The 18,097-nt window shown below is 56.9% G+C and overlaps 3 protein-coding genes across 3 annotated transcripts; 1 reads left to right on the top strand and 2 right to left on the bottom strand.

Moving 5' to 3' along the window:
* Window positions 1-4,436: 4,436 nt before the first annotated feature.
* On the bottom strand, window positions 4,437-8,153 carry COG8 (component of oligomeric golgi complex 8). The gene is made up of 5 exons (XM_039502542.1): window positions 7,704-8,153; window positions 7,347-7,554; window positions 6,338-7,156; window positions 5,811-5,979; window positions 4,437-5,520 (listed from the first exon to the last, which is right to left on the bottom strand). The coding sequence occupies exons 1-5, from the start codon at window positions 8,036-8,038 to the stop codon at window positions 5,243-5,245; spliced, it is 1,809 nt and encodes a 602-aa protein (XP_039358476.1). The 5' UTR covers window positions 8,039-8,153; the 3' UTR covers window positions 4,437-5,242.
* Window positions 8,154-8,241: 88 nt separating this feature from the next.
* NIP7 (nucleolar pre-rRNA processing protein NIP7) lies at window positions 8,242-11,828 on the top strand. The gene is made up of 5 exons (XM_039502549.1): window positions 8,242-8,402; window positions 8,784-8,870; window positions 9,183-9,321; window positions 10,832-10,972; window positions 11,093-11,828. Exons 1-5 carry the CDS (start codon window positions 8,347-8,349, stop codon window positions 11,210-11,212), a joined length of 543 nt encoding a protein of 180 aa, XP_039358483.1. The 5' UTR covers window positions 8,242-8,346; the 3' UTR covers window positions 11,213-11,828.
* A 382-nt stretch (window positions 11,829-12,210) lies between these two features.
* TMED6 (transmembrane p24 trafficking protein 6) lies at window positions 12,211-17,987 on the bottom strand. The gene is made up of 4 exons (XM_039502545.1): window positions 17,501-17,987; window positions 14,833-14,959; window positions 14,377-14,528; window positions 12,211-12,478 (listed from the first exon to the last, which is right to left on the bottom strand). Exons 1-4 carry the CDS (start codon window positions 17,714-17,716, stop codon window positions 12,245-12,247), a joined length of 729 nt encoding a protein of 242 aa, XP_039358479.1. The 5' UTR covers window positions 17,717-17,987; the 3' UTR covers window positions 12,211-12,244.
* Between the last annotated feature and the right edge of the window lie 110 nt (window positions 17,988-18,097).

Below are 18,097 nucleotides of genomic sequence, written 5' to 3' on the forward strand. Positions count from 1 at the left end.
AGGATCCCAGGGTGCCCCCTTCCCAGCCCGGGGCCTGGCAGATCACTTGGCTGGAGCCCAAAATCTTGTGTCCTCACAAAGTGCTCAGATCTGCAGCCAGCTCCTTGGAGTGTGAGACTCCCTGCCTCTCCGGGTCTGTGCTTCCAGGGGGCCAGGTGAGGCTGCCCAGGGCCGGGGTAACCCCACCTGTGGGAAGCTGGGCCCAGGCTCGAGGGGCTGAGTGAGGAGTGCTGCAGAGTGGTCAGAGCACAGGACTGGGAGCCAGGCACTCGTGAGTGCTAGACTGAGCACTGGCGCTGGGTAAAACGGGGACAATGCAGGGCTGGGGCAATGACACTCCTAGTGCAGGGATTCTCAAACGGGGGGGTCGGGAGGTTATTACCTGAGGGGTCGCGAGCTGTCAGCCTCCACCCCAACCCCTGCTTTGCCTCCAGCATTTCTAATGGTTTTAAATATAAAAAAAGTGTTTTCATTTCTTGGGGGGGGTGTTGCACTCAGAGCCTTGCTGTGTGGAAGGGGTCACCAGTACAGAAGTTGGAGAATCACTGTCCTAGAGCTGAGATGCCAATGGGGGGAGAAAAGCAGCAATTGCTTCCTTCCCCCACCCCCCAGGCCAGTTTGACTGTCAACCCCTCTTGGGTTGGAGGTGGGTGATGTGCCTGGGGCAAGGCCCCTGCATCAGCCTGAGGCTCCCAGTGCTTAACTAAGGTCCCACCTCCGTCTCCCCCACCCCCCACTGCTGCCTGGTCAGGGTTGCAGTATCACAGCTGGGGGCTCAGCTCAGGCCCCAGCTAGGCAGGTTGCTGCGGGGGGGTGGATCGGCTGGCCCGGCTGCCTACAGGAGAGGTGCTGGGGGGTGGGTGCAGATTGGGCAGGCAACGTGCCCAGTGCAGAGCTGCTGAGCGGCGGAGCAGAGGGGCTAGCCCGACGGGGTCACAGCTGGAGTTTGCCCACAGGCTACTCGTAACCTGAACATTTTTCTTTTAGCTCCATGACCCCGGTCTCACGTTGCCCTTTTAGGTGAATATTAAGTCCCAACCCAGCCACGCTGCTCACTGCGCCCTGGGCTGGCCACTGGCCTCCTTAGGGAAATGGCTCACCCCTGAGGGCTGCATTTACATGGGAGCCCAGCGCTCCAGGGGCTGTTTTCAATGCATGCAGCTCTTGGGCAGCGTCTGTAACAAAATCTCTGCAGCAGTGGTGGCTCTTGGGAAGAGCTCCACTTTTCGCTCTGCTCTGCACTAAGATGGCCTGTTCTCAGAATCCGTGTGTTTCATTCGATTGCTGCCTGGCTTCTCAGTAGGGAAGAGGAGAACTGCTAGAAGGCCTTGCAGTCAGAGAGCCCCTGCCCAGGTAGACGGCTGCCTGCTAGGGTGCACCGCAAAGCTTCTCTCTGCCAGGAAGAGTCTGCCGCTCCTAGGGGAGCTGCCCCTGGGTCAGGCTTCTCTTGCAGATTGGCTGTGGTGCCCTAGAGGGAACCTAGCAGCCACAGGTAGTGGGATGAGCCCAGCCCATGAGCAGGAAGTGGCCTGCCCTCGTCCAGCTTGCAGGGGAGAGTGGGTGGCAGTAGCAGGCTGCCGGGGGAGGAACCCAGGCTGGAATTGTGAAAGACTTTCTCTGTATTTGCTGTAATAAAGCTGAATGAGTCTCCCTGGCCCGTGGCTCAGCAAGTGGGTTCTGTCCCTGCTACGGAGGCCTGGTGCTGTGGGTAGCAACAAGCTGGGGGTGCCAGCCCCAGCACTGGTGTGGTACCCGCCAGCTACCTCTCCCAGCAGGAGGTGACTGTTCCCCCTGACAGGAGGAAGGGCTACATCCACTCGCCTTTCCCTCTAAGGCCTCAGTGTCACATGGTGCATTGACAGAAGGGAAGACAAGTTACTCTCAGCTTGGGCCCTGTGGATGCACATTATAAAACTACCCCTCCAAGTGCTGGGCAAAACTGAACCAGCGTGGCAGGACTCCCCCATGCAGCCAGGGGCCAGCCCTAGGCAGGGGCTGCTGGGAAAGCCCAGGCGATGCACCTGTCTGCCTGCTCTGGCTCCCAGTGCGGGGGTGTTAGCCATAGCCTCAGAGGGAAAGGGAGGGTTGGCCCCCACCTGGCCACAGGCCCTCAGAACTCTCAGACTGCAGCTGAGCTGTGGAACACATTTATTTCCCTTGCTGTCGGTGGGAGAGCGTCCACCTGCCGCCAGAGGCTCCCAGCGCAGCCATCGTGCCCTTGGTCAGAGTGGAGGACACAACCCATGCCGGTCTCTCCAGCTGCCCATGATGCAGCATGTGAGGGGCTCAGTCATTCAGCTCCGTCCAGCGTGTATTCACAAAGGTCCGGCTCTCCATTTTGTCGATGTACAGGATGCCCTGCAGGTGGTCCATCTCATGCTGGAGGATGCGGGCCGCCCACCCGCTTGCCTGCCAAGAAACGGCATCTCCTGCCTCATTCAGGCCTGCAGAAGCAAACATGGCCCAGGTGAGCAGCTGAGCATCAGCCCTCCCCCCACCCCTTCCAATACAGCTGTCACGAATCACCCCTCTGGCTAAGCACAGCATGTTTAGCCCCCGCAGGGCAGGGCTCATGCCTCAGCACCAGCTGCCTCACCCTGCCTAGGAGCTGCTCACATGCAAAGGGGGGGGGGGGGCGTGTTTGGGCCCTGCCTAGCGGTAGTGTGGGCTCCCTCACGCCAGCATGAATTCCTGCCACTTGCACAGCGTACCAGGACCAAAGACCTCAGTCTATCCCCGGCTATGGGGTTCAGAGAGCTGGGGCTCCTGCCAGACTATGGGGGATGCACTCGCCAGGCCAGACTGCCAAGCCACTCGATGCCAGCACGCTGCAGCCTGTCTGTGGCCAGGGGGCTGAACCTACGTCAGGGCTTCCCAGCAATAGGAAGTGTTGCCACAGGGCTGGTGTGCACTGGTGACTGGGCGGGGCGGGAGCAAGGCCTGGCTTGGGGGGGGGAGGGGGGGGGCTGAACCGGGGAGCCAGGCGATGGGGGGCGGCGACCAGGCGATGGGGGCGGGGAAGCCCGAGGGGGCTGGGACACGCGGCAGCGGGCGGAGGGCTGGGGGCGGGAGCAGGCAGGGCCTGGCACTGGGCGCTACGGGACAGGCCGGCTCCAGCACGGCGTGGGCCGTGTGACGGGTGCGCCTGGCTTTGCGCGCTGCAGCCCCCGTGGCAGTCCCGGCAGGGAGGCCCGGGGCTGCCCCGCCTACCTGACACCTGCACCGCCTGGTAGCGCGGCACACAGGCGGCGAAGCCGGCGATGCTCTCGCAGCCCTCGGGGAAGGAGACCAGGCGGGAGTCCAGCACCCGCAGGGCCGGGTTCACGAACACTCTGAGCGGGAACGGGGCCATCTGCCTGGCCGCCCGCAGGCTCGGGCTGGCCGCCAGGTGCAGCCGCTCGGGGAGCTCGGCCACGAAGAGCTGCAGGGGCACCCCGAGCTGGGGCGCGCTCAGCCCCACGCACGGCAGCCGCCGCATCACCCGCACCAGCCTGCGGATCAGGCGCTGCACGTCGGGGCTGGCGATGAGCGCGGGCTCCACGGCGGCAGCCGCCGCCCGCAGCGCGGGGTGTCCGGCCTGGCACACGCGCGCGTGGGGCGGGAGCAGCGCGCGGCGCAGGGCCTGCCACGGGGCGCGCGGCGTGGGCGGCGCCGAGCAGCTCTGGCGGGCTCGGGCCCAGGCCGGGCCCCAGCGGCTCCGCACGTGCGCGAAGGGCGGCCTGGCCCCGCACGCGGCCATGGGCACGAAGGGGCGGGGCTCCGGGCGGCGGGCCCAGCACGTGACGGCCCCGGGCCCTGTCACTGAGCCGCCGGCCCCACGCCCGCCGCGGGGCCCAGCCGGAAGTAGCGGTGCATGCCGGGAGCTGTAGTCTCCAAAGGTACCACGGGAGAGCGCCGCCCCTGGCGGCGGAGGGCGGGGTCACCGGCTCCAAGCCAAGGGCTGGGGGGGATTAGAGGGGTTTGCAGGGGGGGTCCAGCCTGGGGGCTGCAGGGCTCCCCAGCCTGGGGCACTGCGGCAGACAAGGGGAGCTGCAGGCCACATCCCCCCCCGTGGAGAGCAAGAGCAGCCCCCTGCCCTGGTCTCTGGGGGCAGCAAGGAGATCCATCCAGGACCCTGACCCCCAGTGTGGGGAGATGGGGTGTCACCTCCCTTGACACAACGGCAGGTCAGGGATAGATCTGCTCCATAGACCAGAGGCTGCTGGGCGGCCTTTCTCCACCTCACGTGTCGCCCATGGCATTACACTGTCCAAAGGAGGGGCGGGAGCGGGGGAGGGGCAGGCTCCACATTCATGCTTCTTGCCCTCCAGTTGCCTACAACCCCCTGGCCCTGCTCTAAGCCCTCAGCTAGCAGCCCTCCACCACTCTCTGCTTGAACCCACCCGCCCCTGCACGGGGGGCACAAGCCCTCCCACCTGGACTAAGCCCCAAGCTGAAGGTTCCAGAAACCCAGTTCTCCATTCACGCAGAGAGCACATGAAAAGAAAAAAACAAGAAACCAAAGGCACCTGAGAGCCTTCCAAGCGCCAGCTCCCGCTTTTACCCCACTCAGCCGTGCCCTGAGATGGGTCTGTACACCAGTGCACCTCCTTCCCCGCAGTACAAAATACACTGATTTTTCTCTCTGGCCATTGCCTCTGGAGTTACACCCAAGCTTTGAGCCCAAAGCTCAGAGGGGGTAAGAGCAGCAGCTGAGCATCTGTGAATATCTTCAACAGCTGAGCCCTTGTCAGGCTGGGGAGGGAAATGACAGACCATAGCAAGGTATGCCCATCGCAGCTGCTTGCAGCCAGGGCTAGGGGGGGAAGCAGGTACAGCACCGCATACACTAATGAGCTTTATTTACACAATGATCAGCCTTTTCCAGAGGTATGTACATCATTGAACCTGCTTTCCAAGTCAGAAAGCATTCACTCTCTTTATACTACAGAGAACCTGGGTCCAGCCTCCTTCCACCCAGGCCTGGCCCAGGAGACCTGCAGGGGCCCTTGCCCACACTCGATGGTTACAGTGAAGCCAAGGAAGTAGTTACAGATGATGCAGCCTGTAATCCTCTGTACAGTTCCTATCAGCAGCCACAGCCAATGTTCCTGCTCATCTCCAGCCACACCCCTACGCACCGTGCCATTGTTCAATACCAGCGCTGCTACGTGCAAGACTCCCGCAGGCTTCTGCAGAGGCCAGAATCAGTCAGTATATGCACGCAGCACGGCGGGCAAGCTGGGGCAGTCCCCTCCCTCTGTTAGGTTGTGGCTCCTGGGACATCAGGCTGCAGAACAGCCATTGTGTTCACGCTGCTCTCCTCTCCAGCCACCGGAGGCAGCTGCACACTAGGTTCTACTCCCTGCTCTGTCCCTGGAATTTCTGGTGCAGGGGCAAGGCTCTCCTGGGCCAGTTCCTTCTCCTCTGGAGTGAACGTGGCCTCTCTCTTTGGCAGGATGAAGGCGAGTGGCTCCTTGATCACATTCACGTCCACACAGCCAAGGCTGCCATGCTTGTGCAGCTGAGTGGGAGGAACACCTGGCCAAGAGAGCAGAGAGTTAACTCACCCAGAGCCCACCTGGAAAGGGACATGGGGACAGTGACAACATCACACAGCTCAGGCAGGGATCCTTGTGGACTGTTGGACTTCACTGGGGGAGCTCTGAGCACTCCAGCCAACGGATGTCCCATGGGAACCAGAGCAGGGCGTGAAGGGGTCAAAGACAAGGGTCTCTGGGACCCACCCTGCTCAGAAGATATGTCCTGGCTCTGCATGAGAGCAGGCACTTCCCTCATACTTCTCTGCTGAGGGAAGAAGGAATTCTTACCCAGGGTCTGTGCTATCTGGGCTGGGGGAAAGAGCACGTGGAGGCAACGGTTAAGGTAGGGGAGCAGGTCTTCCAGGAACACCGTACAGAACTGAACAAAAAGCTCTTGCTCCCGGCTGCTGAAAGCCGCCTCCTCTGCCCGGTGAAAAGCCAAGATTGTTTGAGTCACCTGCAGGAGGGAGAGAGAGAGTGAGCGCGTAAGCACTTTCAGTTCCTCATCCTGCAACCTCCACCCTGGGCAGCTGCACCAAACAGCCCCACATTCCCCAAGCTGCTCAGAGTGATGGGACTGGCCCTGGAGAGCAGCCACTGACACACCACCTTGCCCTACACAATTCATCTTCTGATGCTGGACCCCGAGTCTGATTCAGTTGCCCAATTGTAGGGGAAATGCAGGGGAGGGGAAAGGGGCTCATTCAGCCAACAGGGAGTGGGTGCAGAAGGGAACAGCAAGATCTATCCTCGGCATTCTGACAAAATGCTGAAATAGAGAGAAAGGGCCATGCCCTGTCAGGTGCCTGCCTCACCTTGCACAGGGCAGCCTCCAAGGAAGTCGTTACATCCTGGGCAAGAGCCACAGGGCAGCAGAGACGCAGGTCATTGAAGGCAACGAGAATATTGTTCAGGAAGCAGGCAAGAGGTGGGAAGTCCAGCAGCACCATGGGAGGCTGCAGGGTTCCTGGCTGGGTGGTTGGCACTGCCACAGGGATGGTGCTGCCCAGGACAGCAGGAGCAGAGATCAGCGTATAGGAGTTCATCTCATCTTGGAATTTGTCCACTGCTTCCTGAATCGCCTTCTTGAAAGTGCCAAATGCAACTTGCTGGAACACTGGGGCCAGCTGGCCCCGGAAATCAGCTCCCACTCTGCTAAAGGACAGGCCAAAGTACATGCACTGACCCAACAGTGAGTCCAAGCGGCTGCCCACCCCCCGCTGGAGGTCATTGTCCAGAACCTGCAGGAATTGTGAAACCTTCTGCAGCACCCAGCCATGGAAGATGGCACTCTCATTGACCGCATGCTCGCCGGGAGGCAGCAACGGTTCCTCGTCCGAGAAGATGGCGCGATACTGTGTGATGATGTCAAAGAGATGGACGCGGCAGGCCTCAATGGTCTTGGTGATGTGGAAGTAGGGGTCGTCATCAGGGATAGAGGCCTGGATGGAGTGGAGCCAGGCATCCCGGGCCTGCAGAAACTTGATGCGCAGTTCGGCCTCTGTGAACACATCCATGCGCCGCAAGTAGCCAATGACACGCAGGCAAGCTGGCAGCTGGATATTAGTGCGAAGTTGCTGGATCAAGTGATTCAGCATCAGCTGTGAAGACTGATGCACTTCATCCACAATGCCCTAGAAGCAGGGAGAGAGAGACCTCAGCTAGGAGACAGTCCAAACGTTACACCCCCAAACCACACTCCTCTCAGAGCAAGACCCCACCCGCTGCATGGAGGCCAGTCGACCCAGCCAGCCACCACGTGAGGAGCTCATCCCATGCCCAGGGGCTGCAGCCCCCAGCATGGGCAGCACTACTGGGACAAACCTGGATGACGGGGATGGAGGAGTGTTTCCTCTCCAGCCGGCGCACGTAGGCAGCGAGCTCCAGCGCCTCCTCGTAGTAGCCGTTACGGACGCAGGTGTCCATCAGCTGCGGGATCTCCAGGATCTCCAAGATCTCCGTGTGCCGGTTCAGGGTCAGGCTGTTCATGCGGCGGCTGGAGGCGATTTCCTCGGCGTCCCGCAAGAAGCTCCTGCCAGAGGGAAGGAGAACTCAGCCCCCCGCAAACCTCCACCAGGCCCCGCCCCCCCTGCAAGCCCCCCGGGGCCCGGGGCCCCCGCCCCCCCTGCACGCCCCCCGGGGCCCGGGGCCCCCGCCCCCCCTGCAAGCCCCCCGGCCCCCCTGCAGCTCTCCTGGAAGCCGGGCAGCCGCCCCAGGAGCCGGGCCAGGCCGCGCTCGATGCCCCCGAAGCCGCGGCCCGTCTCGCTGGTGCACTCGGCCGAGCGGATGAAGATCTTGTAGTGGGCGAAGGCCAAGTGCCGCGTCTGGGCGGCGGCCAGCGCCCGCTCCTCGGCCAGGCGGCCCGGCTCGCGGCCCAGCGCCTCCAGCCCCAGCCCCGCCAGCTCCGCCAGGTACCCGGCCAGCTCCGGCCCCGGCGCCGGCCCCGGCGCGCCGCGGAACAGCCAGGCCCGCAGGCGGGCCTCCTCCAGGGCCGCGCCGGCCGCCCCCGCCGCCATCGTGGGCCGAGCGCCACGACACGCAGGGACGCGCTACCCGGGGGACACTCTACCCGCCTCTCGGCAACTCTACTGCTCGGGAGAGACTTGCTCTAGCGCCCCCTGCAGCTCCGCGAACCCACCCCCGGAGCGCGGGTCCCTCCGCCACACCCGGACTCTATGGCACGGAGCGGGGCACGCCGGCCCCACCCACCCGGGACGCTCTGTGTTCTAGACTCTACGGGCCCAGGGCTGTTTCCGGTTCCGGGCTTTCCCCTCCCCCACGTGGAGCCGTGCCCTGACTGAGCCCGGAGCGGCCGGGTGCGGCGATGCGGCCCCTCACGCAGGAGGAGACCCGGGCCCTGTTCGAGAAGCTCGCGAAATAGTGAGGCGGGGCCGGGGGGACGCGGGGGGCTGGGCCGGGGTAGCTGGGGGGGGGTGGAGGGAACTGGGCGGAGAGGGGGCTGGCCCGGCGGGGGGGATGGGCAGAGGGGGCTGGCCTGGGGGATGGGCGGAGAGGGGCTGGCCTGGGGCGAGGATGGGGGGGCTGGCCCGGGGGGAGGATGGGGGGGCTGGCCCGGGGGGGGATGGGCGGAGAGGGGGCTGGCCCGGGGGGGGGGATGGGCAGAGGGGGGGATGGCCCGGGGGGGATGGGCGGAGTGGGGGCTGGCCCGGGGGCTGGGCGTTGGCCCGGCCTGGCAGAGGGGCTGGTGACCCCCAGGTGGCCTGTCCCAGGGCCCACCGCTCATGGTCTCTCTCCCCGCAGCATCGGGGAGAACATCCAGCTGCTGGTGGACCGGCCCGACGGCTCCTACTGTTTCCGCCTGCACAAGGACCGCGTTTACTACGTCAGGTGGGTGGCGCAGCCGGGCTGCGGAGTCCCCAGGCCACAAGCGCAGGCTCCGCAGCTGCCATTGAAGTGACCAGTTCTGCAGACTGGGCCCCTGCTGCCTCAGGGCAGGGATTGGCCCCAGGGCGCTCTGTCTCCTGGTCCTTTCCTGGAGAGTGCGGGGCTGATGCTTCTTGGGACTGCAGCTCTCCGTGCCCTGCCCCATCGGTGCCTCTGGCTAACAGTGGGCTGCCTGGTGCTGGTTAAACCTTCTCTTTTAGGTGTTGAGGTTCTCTGAGAACTAATCACATGTTGGCTGCATTTGCTCTTTCCTAGTGAGAGAATCTTGAAGGTGGCGACCAGTATCCCTGGGGACAAGCTGGTGGCACTGGGCACCTGCTTTGGGAAGTTCACCAAGACCGGGAAGTTCCGGCTCCACGTCACTGCCCTGGATTACCTTGCTCCCTATGCCAAGGTGAGAGGCTTGCTAAGGAGCAGCTTTCAGGCAGCAACCTGATCCTTGGTCATGTTTAGCAGCACTGGTGTGCTGTGTTCCCTGTAAGCTGCTCGCTTGAGCAGCCCAGGAGCCATTTAAGTGCTGCCCAGCTGATTAGCACCGTGGCAGCAGGTGCCCCTCCCCGCACCTTGCTCCATTCTGCAGCTGCTCCCAGGACCCTCCGGTTGGCTGTGCAGAGCAGAGCCGGGGTGGGGGAGGAGGGTGCTGATCCCCCTTCCCCAGCACCCCATCTGTGCAGGGCCGATGGGGGATAGCCTGGCTCAGGACTCAGAGCTTATGCAGGGAAGGGTGAGTGACTGAGTGTCTTTCTTAAAGAGATAGTGCACTGTTTCTGAGCCTTCCCCAGCAGCCAGCTCACAGTCTCTGTCTCTCTCCCCACCCATGTGCCCCATCTCCACAGAGCAGGGGAGGGGAGGGGAGATGAGACAAGGCTCAGGACAGAGCAGGAGAGCTTTCCCTGAGTGCCGTAGAGACAGCATGGAGCATCTCTCAAAAACTTTCCCAGCAGCCAGCACACACACACTGGCTGCGTCACAGGCACCTCCCAACATATATTTATATTGTTACTTCTTGCAATGCACATATATTCTCTGTAATTTTACTCTTTCAAAGTGTGTTATTTTACTGTTTTGACTGGTCTATGCATTTCATCATCTTTTTTTCTCTTACTACTGAAAGAATTAATTTAAGTGCGAGTTCTAAAATGCCTAACCTGTCCTGGCTGGAGTAATTATCCCTATTTAACTTTTTAAAAAATATATTTAGGTTTTTTGTTCCTACTGGTGCACATCACATTTATTCTGCACATGGATGGAAAAAATTAGAGGGAATGTTGCTGGTGAGGGGCTGGGGGGGAAGGGTGTAATATGTCTGCAGCCCCTGTAGCTAAACAAGATGGACCAGTTCTTCCCCGTACTCATTTGCTCGTGTTACCCATATCCCCTACCCTGTGTCTCTAGCTTGTATGCATGGAGTGTGTCTAATAGATTTGTACAGTGCCCAGGACAGTGGGGTGTGATCCTGTTTGGGATCTTTAGGTGCTACTCACAACTATTTACTGCTAGTATTTCCCTCCCTACTCACTCCCCTTGTGGCACTGCAGCTTTCCAGTCTCAAGTGTCTGCTTTCTGGCTCACCCTATACTGGGGCTCCACCTAGCTGCATGAAGTAATCTGCTTTCTGTGGGCTTCCCTGGCACTAACCCCTGCTAGCCTGACCCTCTGGTCCCCTTATATAGCTGCATGAAGAACAAAAGGAAACAATGGACTGTTACAGGTTGTCCCTGTTGTCTCCCATGCCCCGGATACCACCTTATGAAGCAAGGCTCAAGTAGAGTATCACCTGTGTCTCTACCCTTGTGCCCAGTTGCATGAGGAATAACCTTGTACGTTCAGCAATAAGTTTAACTTGTGAAGATCTGGGTGAGCAACTGCTGTGCCTCCTGAGAATGGGTGCTTTTCTCTTGCAGTATAAAGTGTGGGTGAAACCTGGAGCAGAACAGTCCTTCCTTTATGGGAACCATGTGCTGAAATCTGGCCTAGGCCGCATCACCGAGAACACAGCTCAGTACCAGGGTGTGGTGGTGTATTCCATGGCTGATGTTCCTCTGGTAAGTGACAGTGCTGGTAGGGGAGTGGATTGTTCTTCAGAAAAGGGTGATTAACTTGCTTTGAACAGAGTGGTATTGATACAAGTGGGTGCCTGAGTTTCACTATTCTTAATTCCTCAGGGTTTTGGAGTAGCGGCGAAGTCTACCCAGGACTGCCGGAAAGTGGACCCCATGGCAATCGTAGTGTTTCATCAGGCTGATGTTGGGGAGTACGTGCGGCATGAGGAGACACTTACTTAAAGGGCTGCCAGCTTCACATGGCAAGAATGGAGCATGTTATGAAATCAGAACTCGCAGCAGCAGCAGGGAGCTCTCCTGGAGTGGGGCTCTGCAGGCTGCTGTGGAGGATTACAGACCAGTTTACCTGTGACTTAGTCATAACTATTGTGAGCTCTGAGGAGTGCCTGTCCCAGCCTGAAGAGGAGACAGGGATTATATAAAACTTATTTTCTATCTAATAAAAACCATGTTGGTGTGGCCTTGTGAAAGAACTCAGCTACCTGCTCCTAAGCCCTGCCCAGGAATGGCTCTTACGCTCTCAGACTAAAGGCAGTTCTCAGTAGTAGCTGCTGAGGGTGGTAGATCACCTTAATGCAGCCACCTACTCCCTCCATGGGTGCTAGGGCAACCTGGAAGTTCTGTGTAGCAGGAGACTGAGGTGAACACAGCTGTTTCAGTTAACAGGAACAAAGTGATTCCTCCCCTCCCCTCCCCCAGGGTTGTTTCTGCCTTTTTCCCCAACAGAGACCCAAGTGGAGCAGGAGCTGACAGGGTTGTGCCACTGGAGGACATGACCACACAACCAGGGCTAATCAGAAGCAGTGTAGGTAGGTGGGTGCTGTAGCAGTGGCTTCCACAGCAGGGAGCAGCCCTGGTTCCTAGAGGAGGGTAGATTCAGACAGGACAGTGCTTTCACACTATGAACTGTTTATTTTATTTATAACATGTGAACAGCTTTTTAAGCCATTTCACTATTAGAGCATTGGGCAGATTAGGTCTAAACTAGTAGTGAACCATCCCCTCCCCCCAAAATGGATCTTGTACTAGAGGCTGAGTAGAGAATGAAGAGCCAGCTGGATACTAGGGCATTGAGGGGAATTCTGTTCCTGAAAAATGCCCATCCCACTCCTTCCACAGGCAGGATCTCCCATTTTCCCATGGAGGCGGAGGGGAGAAAGGATGAGATGGAATTCAGTGTGTTCTGCAGTGTTACAGGCCGGTCCTTTGGTCCTCCCTGCTGCATGGGTCCAGCAGTGGTGTAAGCCAGAAGCCTTAGCACCTTGGTTTGTTGGTGGCAGTAGTGGGCTGCACATTGAAGAGCCGCTTTAGGAAATACAGCTGCAGGACACCCGAGAGGACAATGATGAGGCTCTGAGCCAGTGACCACCAGTTCACATAGTTATAGTTGGACTGAAGGATGAAATAGTCAGCCGCTTTCCTCATCCGGGCAAAGTTATAAAAGCGCCACATGTGGAAGATGTGGGCCTGCAGACTGCGGGTGCTCTCCTGCAACGAGCACAAGGACAGGTAATGAAATCCTTCTCCCAACCCTCGATTAGACTGTGGAACTCTATGCCACCAGGTATCACTGAGGTCAAGGACTTGGCCAGATCCAGTAGATACTATTGTTCATGTTAACTGTTTTGGAAGAGCTTTAACTATGTGCTTCAGGGCTTCAGACAACCTCTAGTAGGGGGGGTTGGGATGAAACCTTTGTGGGGACATTATCCCACATCTGCCTTCTGCCAGGTTCCTTGAATATTCCTGTGAAGTACCTGGTGCTGGCCACTGTCAGGCAGGATACAGGGGTAGATGGGCCTTTGGGCTGATCTGGTCCGGCAGTTGCTAAGTTCCTATGGAGAACCAGTAAGGGGAAGAATGGAAGCCCTGCAGACCTCCCCCAGAGCCTGCAGGAACAGATCTTTCACCATTGGGGATTGAATGTCAAGAGCAGAACAGGAGCCTGTTGACTGCATTCCATCCAGATCCCTGGCAGCCAGCCCCATCCAGCTTCACATGCCCCAGTGACCTAGACCTCTCCCTCAGCCACCCTTCCTGTTTTCACAGAACCCCGTGACCAAAAGCACCACTGTAGTCACACACTACACGTACTAGGTGTTGAACATAGGCCCTGTGAGGTATCATCTGGAAATTAATAACTTGCTTGTCAATATCCTGGTGAGATGTACACGGCAACATGATATGTAGAGTTACAAATTCCCCAGTACGGTGGTGATAGCACAGCCATGGCTGGGCAAAAGCTGTTTAGACCAGACCTGTTTAACACAGGAATGTGCACACCTCAGTTTAGATCCAAGGAGTAAACAGGGTCCTTGAGACAGCAAAAGGGGGGAAATGTCAGGAGACAAGCTGCATTTCAGCATATACAGGGGAGAAGAATGAGCATAGAGCCACTTTCACCACCAGTCTCCATGTCGCCGCCTTTAGAGTTTGAATAAACTTTGCTTTGAGGGTTAATCCTCAGAAGAATCCACTTCAGAAGGGGGCTGGACTATAAAAGCAAGGGGCAAAACCACCCACAGCTCTCCCTGTCGCGCTCTCACCGCAGGTGACAAAGGAGCCAGGTCCTTTGCCTTCAGGAGAGATCCTGACCTGAGAATTTGGTCAGCAATTTTGCTAAGGATTTTATCTTCAACCAAGTCTAGCTTGTTGAGTTTTAGCTACTAGACAGTGCTTTATCTTTTGTTTTCTTGTAACCATTTCCGACTTTAATGCCTTATACTTGTACTCACCTAAAATGTCTTAAAAATAAAACTAGTTTCTTTAACTACAATCAGAACTAATCCACTGCTGTGTTTGAACTGAACTGTTTGGGTAACTCAAGATAGCAAACTTGAGTATTGACCCCTTAGAGGGGCAATGGATTTCTAATACCTGAACTGCTCAGCAGAGGGCTGGACAGCGCAGAACACGGTTTGGGGAAAATTCAGGACTGGGAGTGTGTTGGGGTCACCCTGCAGGTAGTAACCAAGCCAGAAGGTGACTGGAGTGTTGCCAACAGGCTACTGGGCCAGTTAGCGATACACAGACAGTCAAGGTGTAACCTGCATGCTGTTTGGTCGGCCCAGGTTGGAAGCGACAGCAGCAAAGCATTGTGAGGCCCCCAGGGCTACAGGGCAGGCAGTGACACAGCTACTCATTGATCTGGATTGCACCCCAGAATGTGACCCCCCCGCCATTCCTGGCTCTCTCCGGAGCCAAGTGTCGGACTGGTTTAACACTACTCCAGTTGCTGTCCCATGTATGTTTCCTGGGAGCAGCAGTTCTCCTGAGCTCCCCATTTACTTCCATGTGCCTCATTTTCAAAACCAAGATGCCCGTTTGAGCTTGCTTCAGCCCTGCAATTGATTCCAAGGGAGCTGACAATGCAAATAAAACATTACCTCAATTGCCTCCAGCGTGTCATTAATTTTCTTCCTTTCCATGTCTGGTGAGTTTTGCAGGTCAAAGCCTTCATAGAACACACCAAAGTTGAGATAAACCTGAACGACACCAAAATGGTTGAGCTGATTGCTCAAGCACAGCTGGTAAAAACCTGTATAGGGAAATGGTTCCAAGCATCAGAGGAGAGCAGCAGGTGCTGTGACAGTCAGACATTACCCCAAATCCTCTACTCTGTTAGCTCCCATTTACCCCTTCTCTGCAGCAGAGACATGATCTCTCCGAGCTTAGCAGCTGCAGAACAGCTTGGTTGCCTGTATAGTCAAATTCCGAGCTCAATATCTCATGCTGTGTCTAACAGGACTATGGCTTAGATCATTAACGATCTGCAGGCTGCCCTTGGATTGGAGTCGTCCAGCTCTCTTGTGGGCAAGGGACATAGCAGGGGTGACAACAACCTGTCTCTTTGGTTGGGAAGTTCATCTGTCCTCGTACATCCTGGGACGTGCCCATTTGGAGGCCATTGGGATCGTTTGCAGTGGCCAAGACATGTCTGTCATGTCCAATTCCCGAAGTCCGTTGTACCTGAAGCCAAGAGACAATGAGCAGAATAAGGAACTTTGGGTGCAGCTCTGAGTTCTAGCAAAGAACAAGCCTGACTGGTGCTGTCCTCGGAAATTCCCACGGGAACTGATGGGGCCGTGTTGCTTATAAAGGCAGCAAAGCCCATGCCTGTTCTCAGTGGCATCAGCTAAACTCACCTCAAGTGGCTGCCCATGAGCTTACAGGAGCCGCAGCATCCTGAGCAAACCAGACAAGCTATGCAGAGGCACCATCTGGAGGAACAAGCACAGGCCTGGGAAAGTCCTGGCTCTCCACACAGTGTGTAGCTGGATGGTTCAGTTCCTGTCAGTGAAATGGGGAGAATGCTACCACTCTGCAGGGTGAAAGATAAGAGCCTCCACCTGGCAGCTAAGTGGTTTCCGGTGCACTCAGGCCTAGCTCCAGAGTACGCAGGCTCAGAAAGGAAGGCTGGGGCAAGGAGAACCTGCTGAGTCTGCTTCCTCCTCTGCCCCTGTCAGTACAAGGACACCAAGGATTTTGCCCAGTTTTGCGCTGTACAGTGTAATTCTCTCCCACAATCCCCTCTCTCTCCCCAACCATTTGTGTACTGAGCCGTGCCACGGCTAGTAGAGATCTAGCTAGCACAGGGCTGGCCCCCAAACATGTTCATGACTGGGCAGTGGATTCCCTTCCCTCCATATACAGTCAGCCCCCAGCGGGAGCTGTGGTATGGTTCAAGCCAGCCCTCCTTGCCCTTTACGCATGCAGCAATCAGTACTCCCAAACACACACCTCCCCTGCTTTGGAACAGGCTCAGAGAAGGGCGGGGGGGCACCTTGGGCTTGAACGCCAGCTCAATCCGCCGCCGAAGCCTTGAACACCTCCAGCCCCTCTGCCTACAGCCCAGCTGCTTTGCTCCACACGCACCACAGATAAGGGAGCAGCTGATAAACACAAATAGTGACAAGAATGCCAGGCACAAACTCCCACATCTACTTCAATCAGTCCAGTGTAAACAGAAGCTGGGAAGTCACAGGGTTTAAGATAAGAGGATTGGAGGGCTCCATCCCAGGCGGGAGCCCAGTACCTAGTACTGGCAATACACAACCACACAGCAAGAGACCTTGGATACTCCTGCCACTCGCAGCCTAGGGGACAGGAAGGTCTCCTGTTGTGAGTGCTCAGCTGAGTCCATGCACTGTGGAACCTCCTGCCAAGTGAAGATCCAACCAACACTGGATGCTGGCTACTAGCTCTCGCCCCTCTACTACCGACTTGGCAAAGTTCTTTAGCAACCTTTGGAACAGCACATTCTCCAGAACCAGGAGAAGTTCTTCTCCACTGAGGTCAAAGCCAAAGCCAGGAGTTGCCTGAAGTAATCACTAGTTGAGCCTCTAATAGTCACCACAATACAATCAAGTTCAAGCTTCCTCAACAGAGGGGAGGGCCCCAGGAGCAGCATGGCAGGGCCTTAACCTTTAGGAAGGGGGAGTTTAAAAGAAATTTAATCAAAAAGGCCCTAAAAACAGAGTCCTTAGACTCAGCCTGGAGTGAGGTCACTAGAAGGCAGGCAACTCCCCTTAACAAAACAAACAGGAAGGTGAGCTGGGGGGCGGGGGGGGGGAAGAGTCTGGCTAATGAGGTTGAAGAGATTATTTGAGCCCCCTCTTGTTCAGGGGAAAGAAATCCAACTCCAGTGAAGTCAATAGACAAGAGAGTAATCTATGGCATGAAGAGTGAAAATGGAAGTCAGGAAGGTTAAAAGGGGATGTTTAAATGGCTGAGAAAAATCAGAGCGTCTGTTCTCCCTCTCATAACATAGGGGACATTCAGTGGGAAAAAAAAAGGAGCAAAATGCAAAACTAACATGAAGCAAACACTTCCACCTGTGAGACTAGACTGCGGAACACATTGCCAGAGGATGTTAGTGTGGCCAAGAACTTAGCAAGATTCAAAAAGGGATTGGACATTTATGGCTAACAAGAATATCCAGAGTTACAATAATTAATGCTAACAAATTTTGGAAGAGACAATAAACCTCATGCTTCAGGATTTAAACCCATCTCTAAGGAATTAGGGACAACTAATCTGTGTGTGGGGAGGTGACGGGACGATCATCCCACACCTGCCTAATACAAGGCTGCTTCATCTTCCTCTGAAGTATCTGGCTCTGGCCACTGCCAGAGATTGGGCACTGGACTAGAGGGCAACTCCTGTGTGCTACCAGGATAGAACACAGTACTCGTCACCTTCCTTCAAGGGATACAGCAAAACTAGAGGGGCTCAGAGGCAGGGATGGAAGTTTTGAGGACAAGAATGGGACTGTTCAGTTCAAAGGAGACATTAGAAGGTACAAAATAGAGGCATGGAGAAGGTAGATCGGGCACTCCTATTCACACCCACTCAGCATATAAGAGCAAGCAGACATTGAAAGTGAAAGGCAGCAAGTTGGTACAGAAGATACCATTTCTGAAGATTCTGAAGCCAGAAGGGACTGTTAGATTATTTAGCCTGATAAAAAAGTCTTTAGCTAGTTGTTTGGAGTGGGTCCCCAGCACTCACCTCATAGCTGAAGTAGAAGTAGCCGCTCTGATGTGCAAACTGCCAGAAGCACTCTGTGCCACCTGCAGGGACAACAATGGCAAAGTCATAGCGATCAGCTCCACGGAAGAGAGGCTGCTCACTGGAGCCACTCAGGGGCTCTGTCTTTGGGCTCCTGGCAGGGCCTATCAGACTAAGCAGACCCACAATCACAGCCAAAGGAAAGAGTGGGACCATGCTGCCTTGTGAGCCTCCACCACTCTGGCTGGGGCAGAGCAGGAGCCTGGGTCCCAGGATACAAGGGGATAATCATTAACTTCACTCCTCACTCCCCTGCTTTCACCAAACAGTCTTCCTTCAGCACATAACACAGCTGCACTTATCCAAACATCAGGGCACTTGGAAGGAGTTCAGCTCCTCAAGATAATCTCAGTGTAATTGCCAGGCCTGCATGGGCAGCTGTGCAGTTTGTCCTCATTAGAGCTTAACAGTCTGAAACATTTTGTAAAACCCTGAAGTCCACTTTGAAGAAATGTCACTAGGCACAAACGGTCCTTCCTGGGGAACTGCCTGTTCTGGGGGCAGGGTGTGTGTCCTGCACTCAGACTTGTCTACAGC

This window comes from Mauremys reevesii, linkage group 16, assembly GCF_016161935.1.
Source record: "Mauremys reevesii isolate NIE-2019 linkage group 16, ASM1616193v1, whole genome shotgun sequence".
NCBI classification, from domain to species: Eukaryota; Metazoa; Chordata; order Testudines; family Geoemydidae; genus Mauremys; species Mauremys reevesii.

Excerpts from the sequence above, each read along its gene's own strand:
- COG8 (XM_039502542.1), bottom strand. The coding sequence starts at position 8,038 with ATGGCGGCGGGGGCGGCCGGCGCGGCCCTGGAGGAGGCCCGCCTGCGG. Across the intron at positions 7,555-7,703 it reads GGCTTCCAGGAGAGCTGCAG|GAGCTTCTTGCGGGACGCCG; the intron begins GGGGGCCGGGGG and ends TCCCTCTGGCAG. Across the intron at positions 7,157-7,346 it reads CCTCCATCCCCGTCATCCAG|GGCATTGTGGATGAAGTGCA; the intron begins GTTTGTCCCAGT and ends CCCTGCTTCTAG.
- NIP7 (XM_039502549.1), top strand. The coding sequence starts at position 8,347 with ATGCGGCCCCTCACGCAGGAGGAGACCCGGGCCCTGTTCGAGAAGCTC. Across the intron at positions 8,871-9,182 it reads GACCGCGTTTACTACGTCAG|TGAGAGAATCTTGAAGGTGG; the intron begins GTGGGTGGCGCA and ends GCTCTTTCCTAG. Across the intron at positions 9,322-10,831 it reads ACCTTGCTCCCTATGCCAAG|TATAAAGTGTGGGTGAAACC; the intron begins GTGAGAGGCTTG and ends TTTCTCTTGCAG.
- TMED6 (XM_039502545.1), bottom strand. The coding sequence starts at position 17,716 with ATGGTCCCACTCTTTCCTTTGGCTGTGATTGTGGGTCTGCTTAGTCTG. Across the intron at positions 14,960-17,500 it reads ACTTCTACTTCAGCTATGAG|GTACAACGGACTTCGGGAAT; the intron begins GTGAGTGCTGGG and ends TCTTGGCTTCAG. Across the intron at positions 12,479-14,376 it reads ACACGCTGGAGGCAATTGAG|GAGAGCACCCGCAGTCTGCA; the intron begins GTAATGTTTTAT and ends TGCTCGTTGCAG.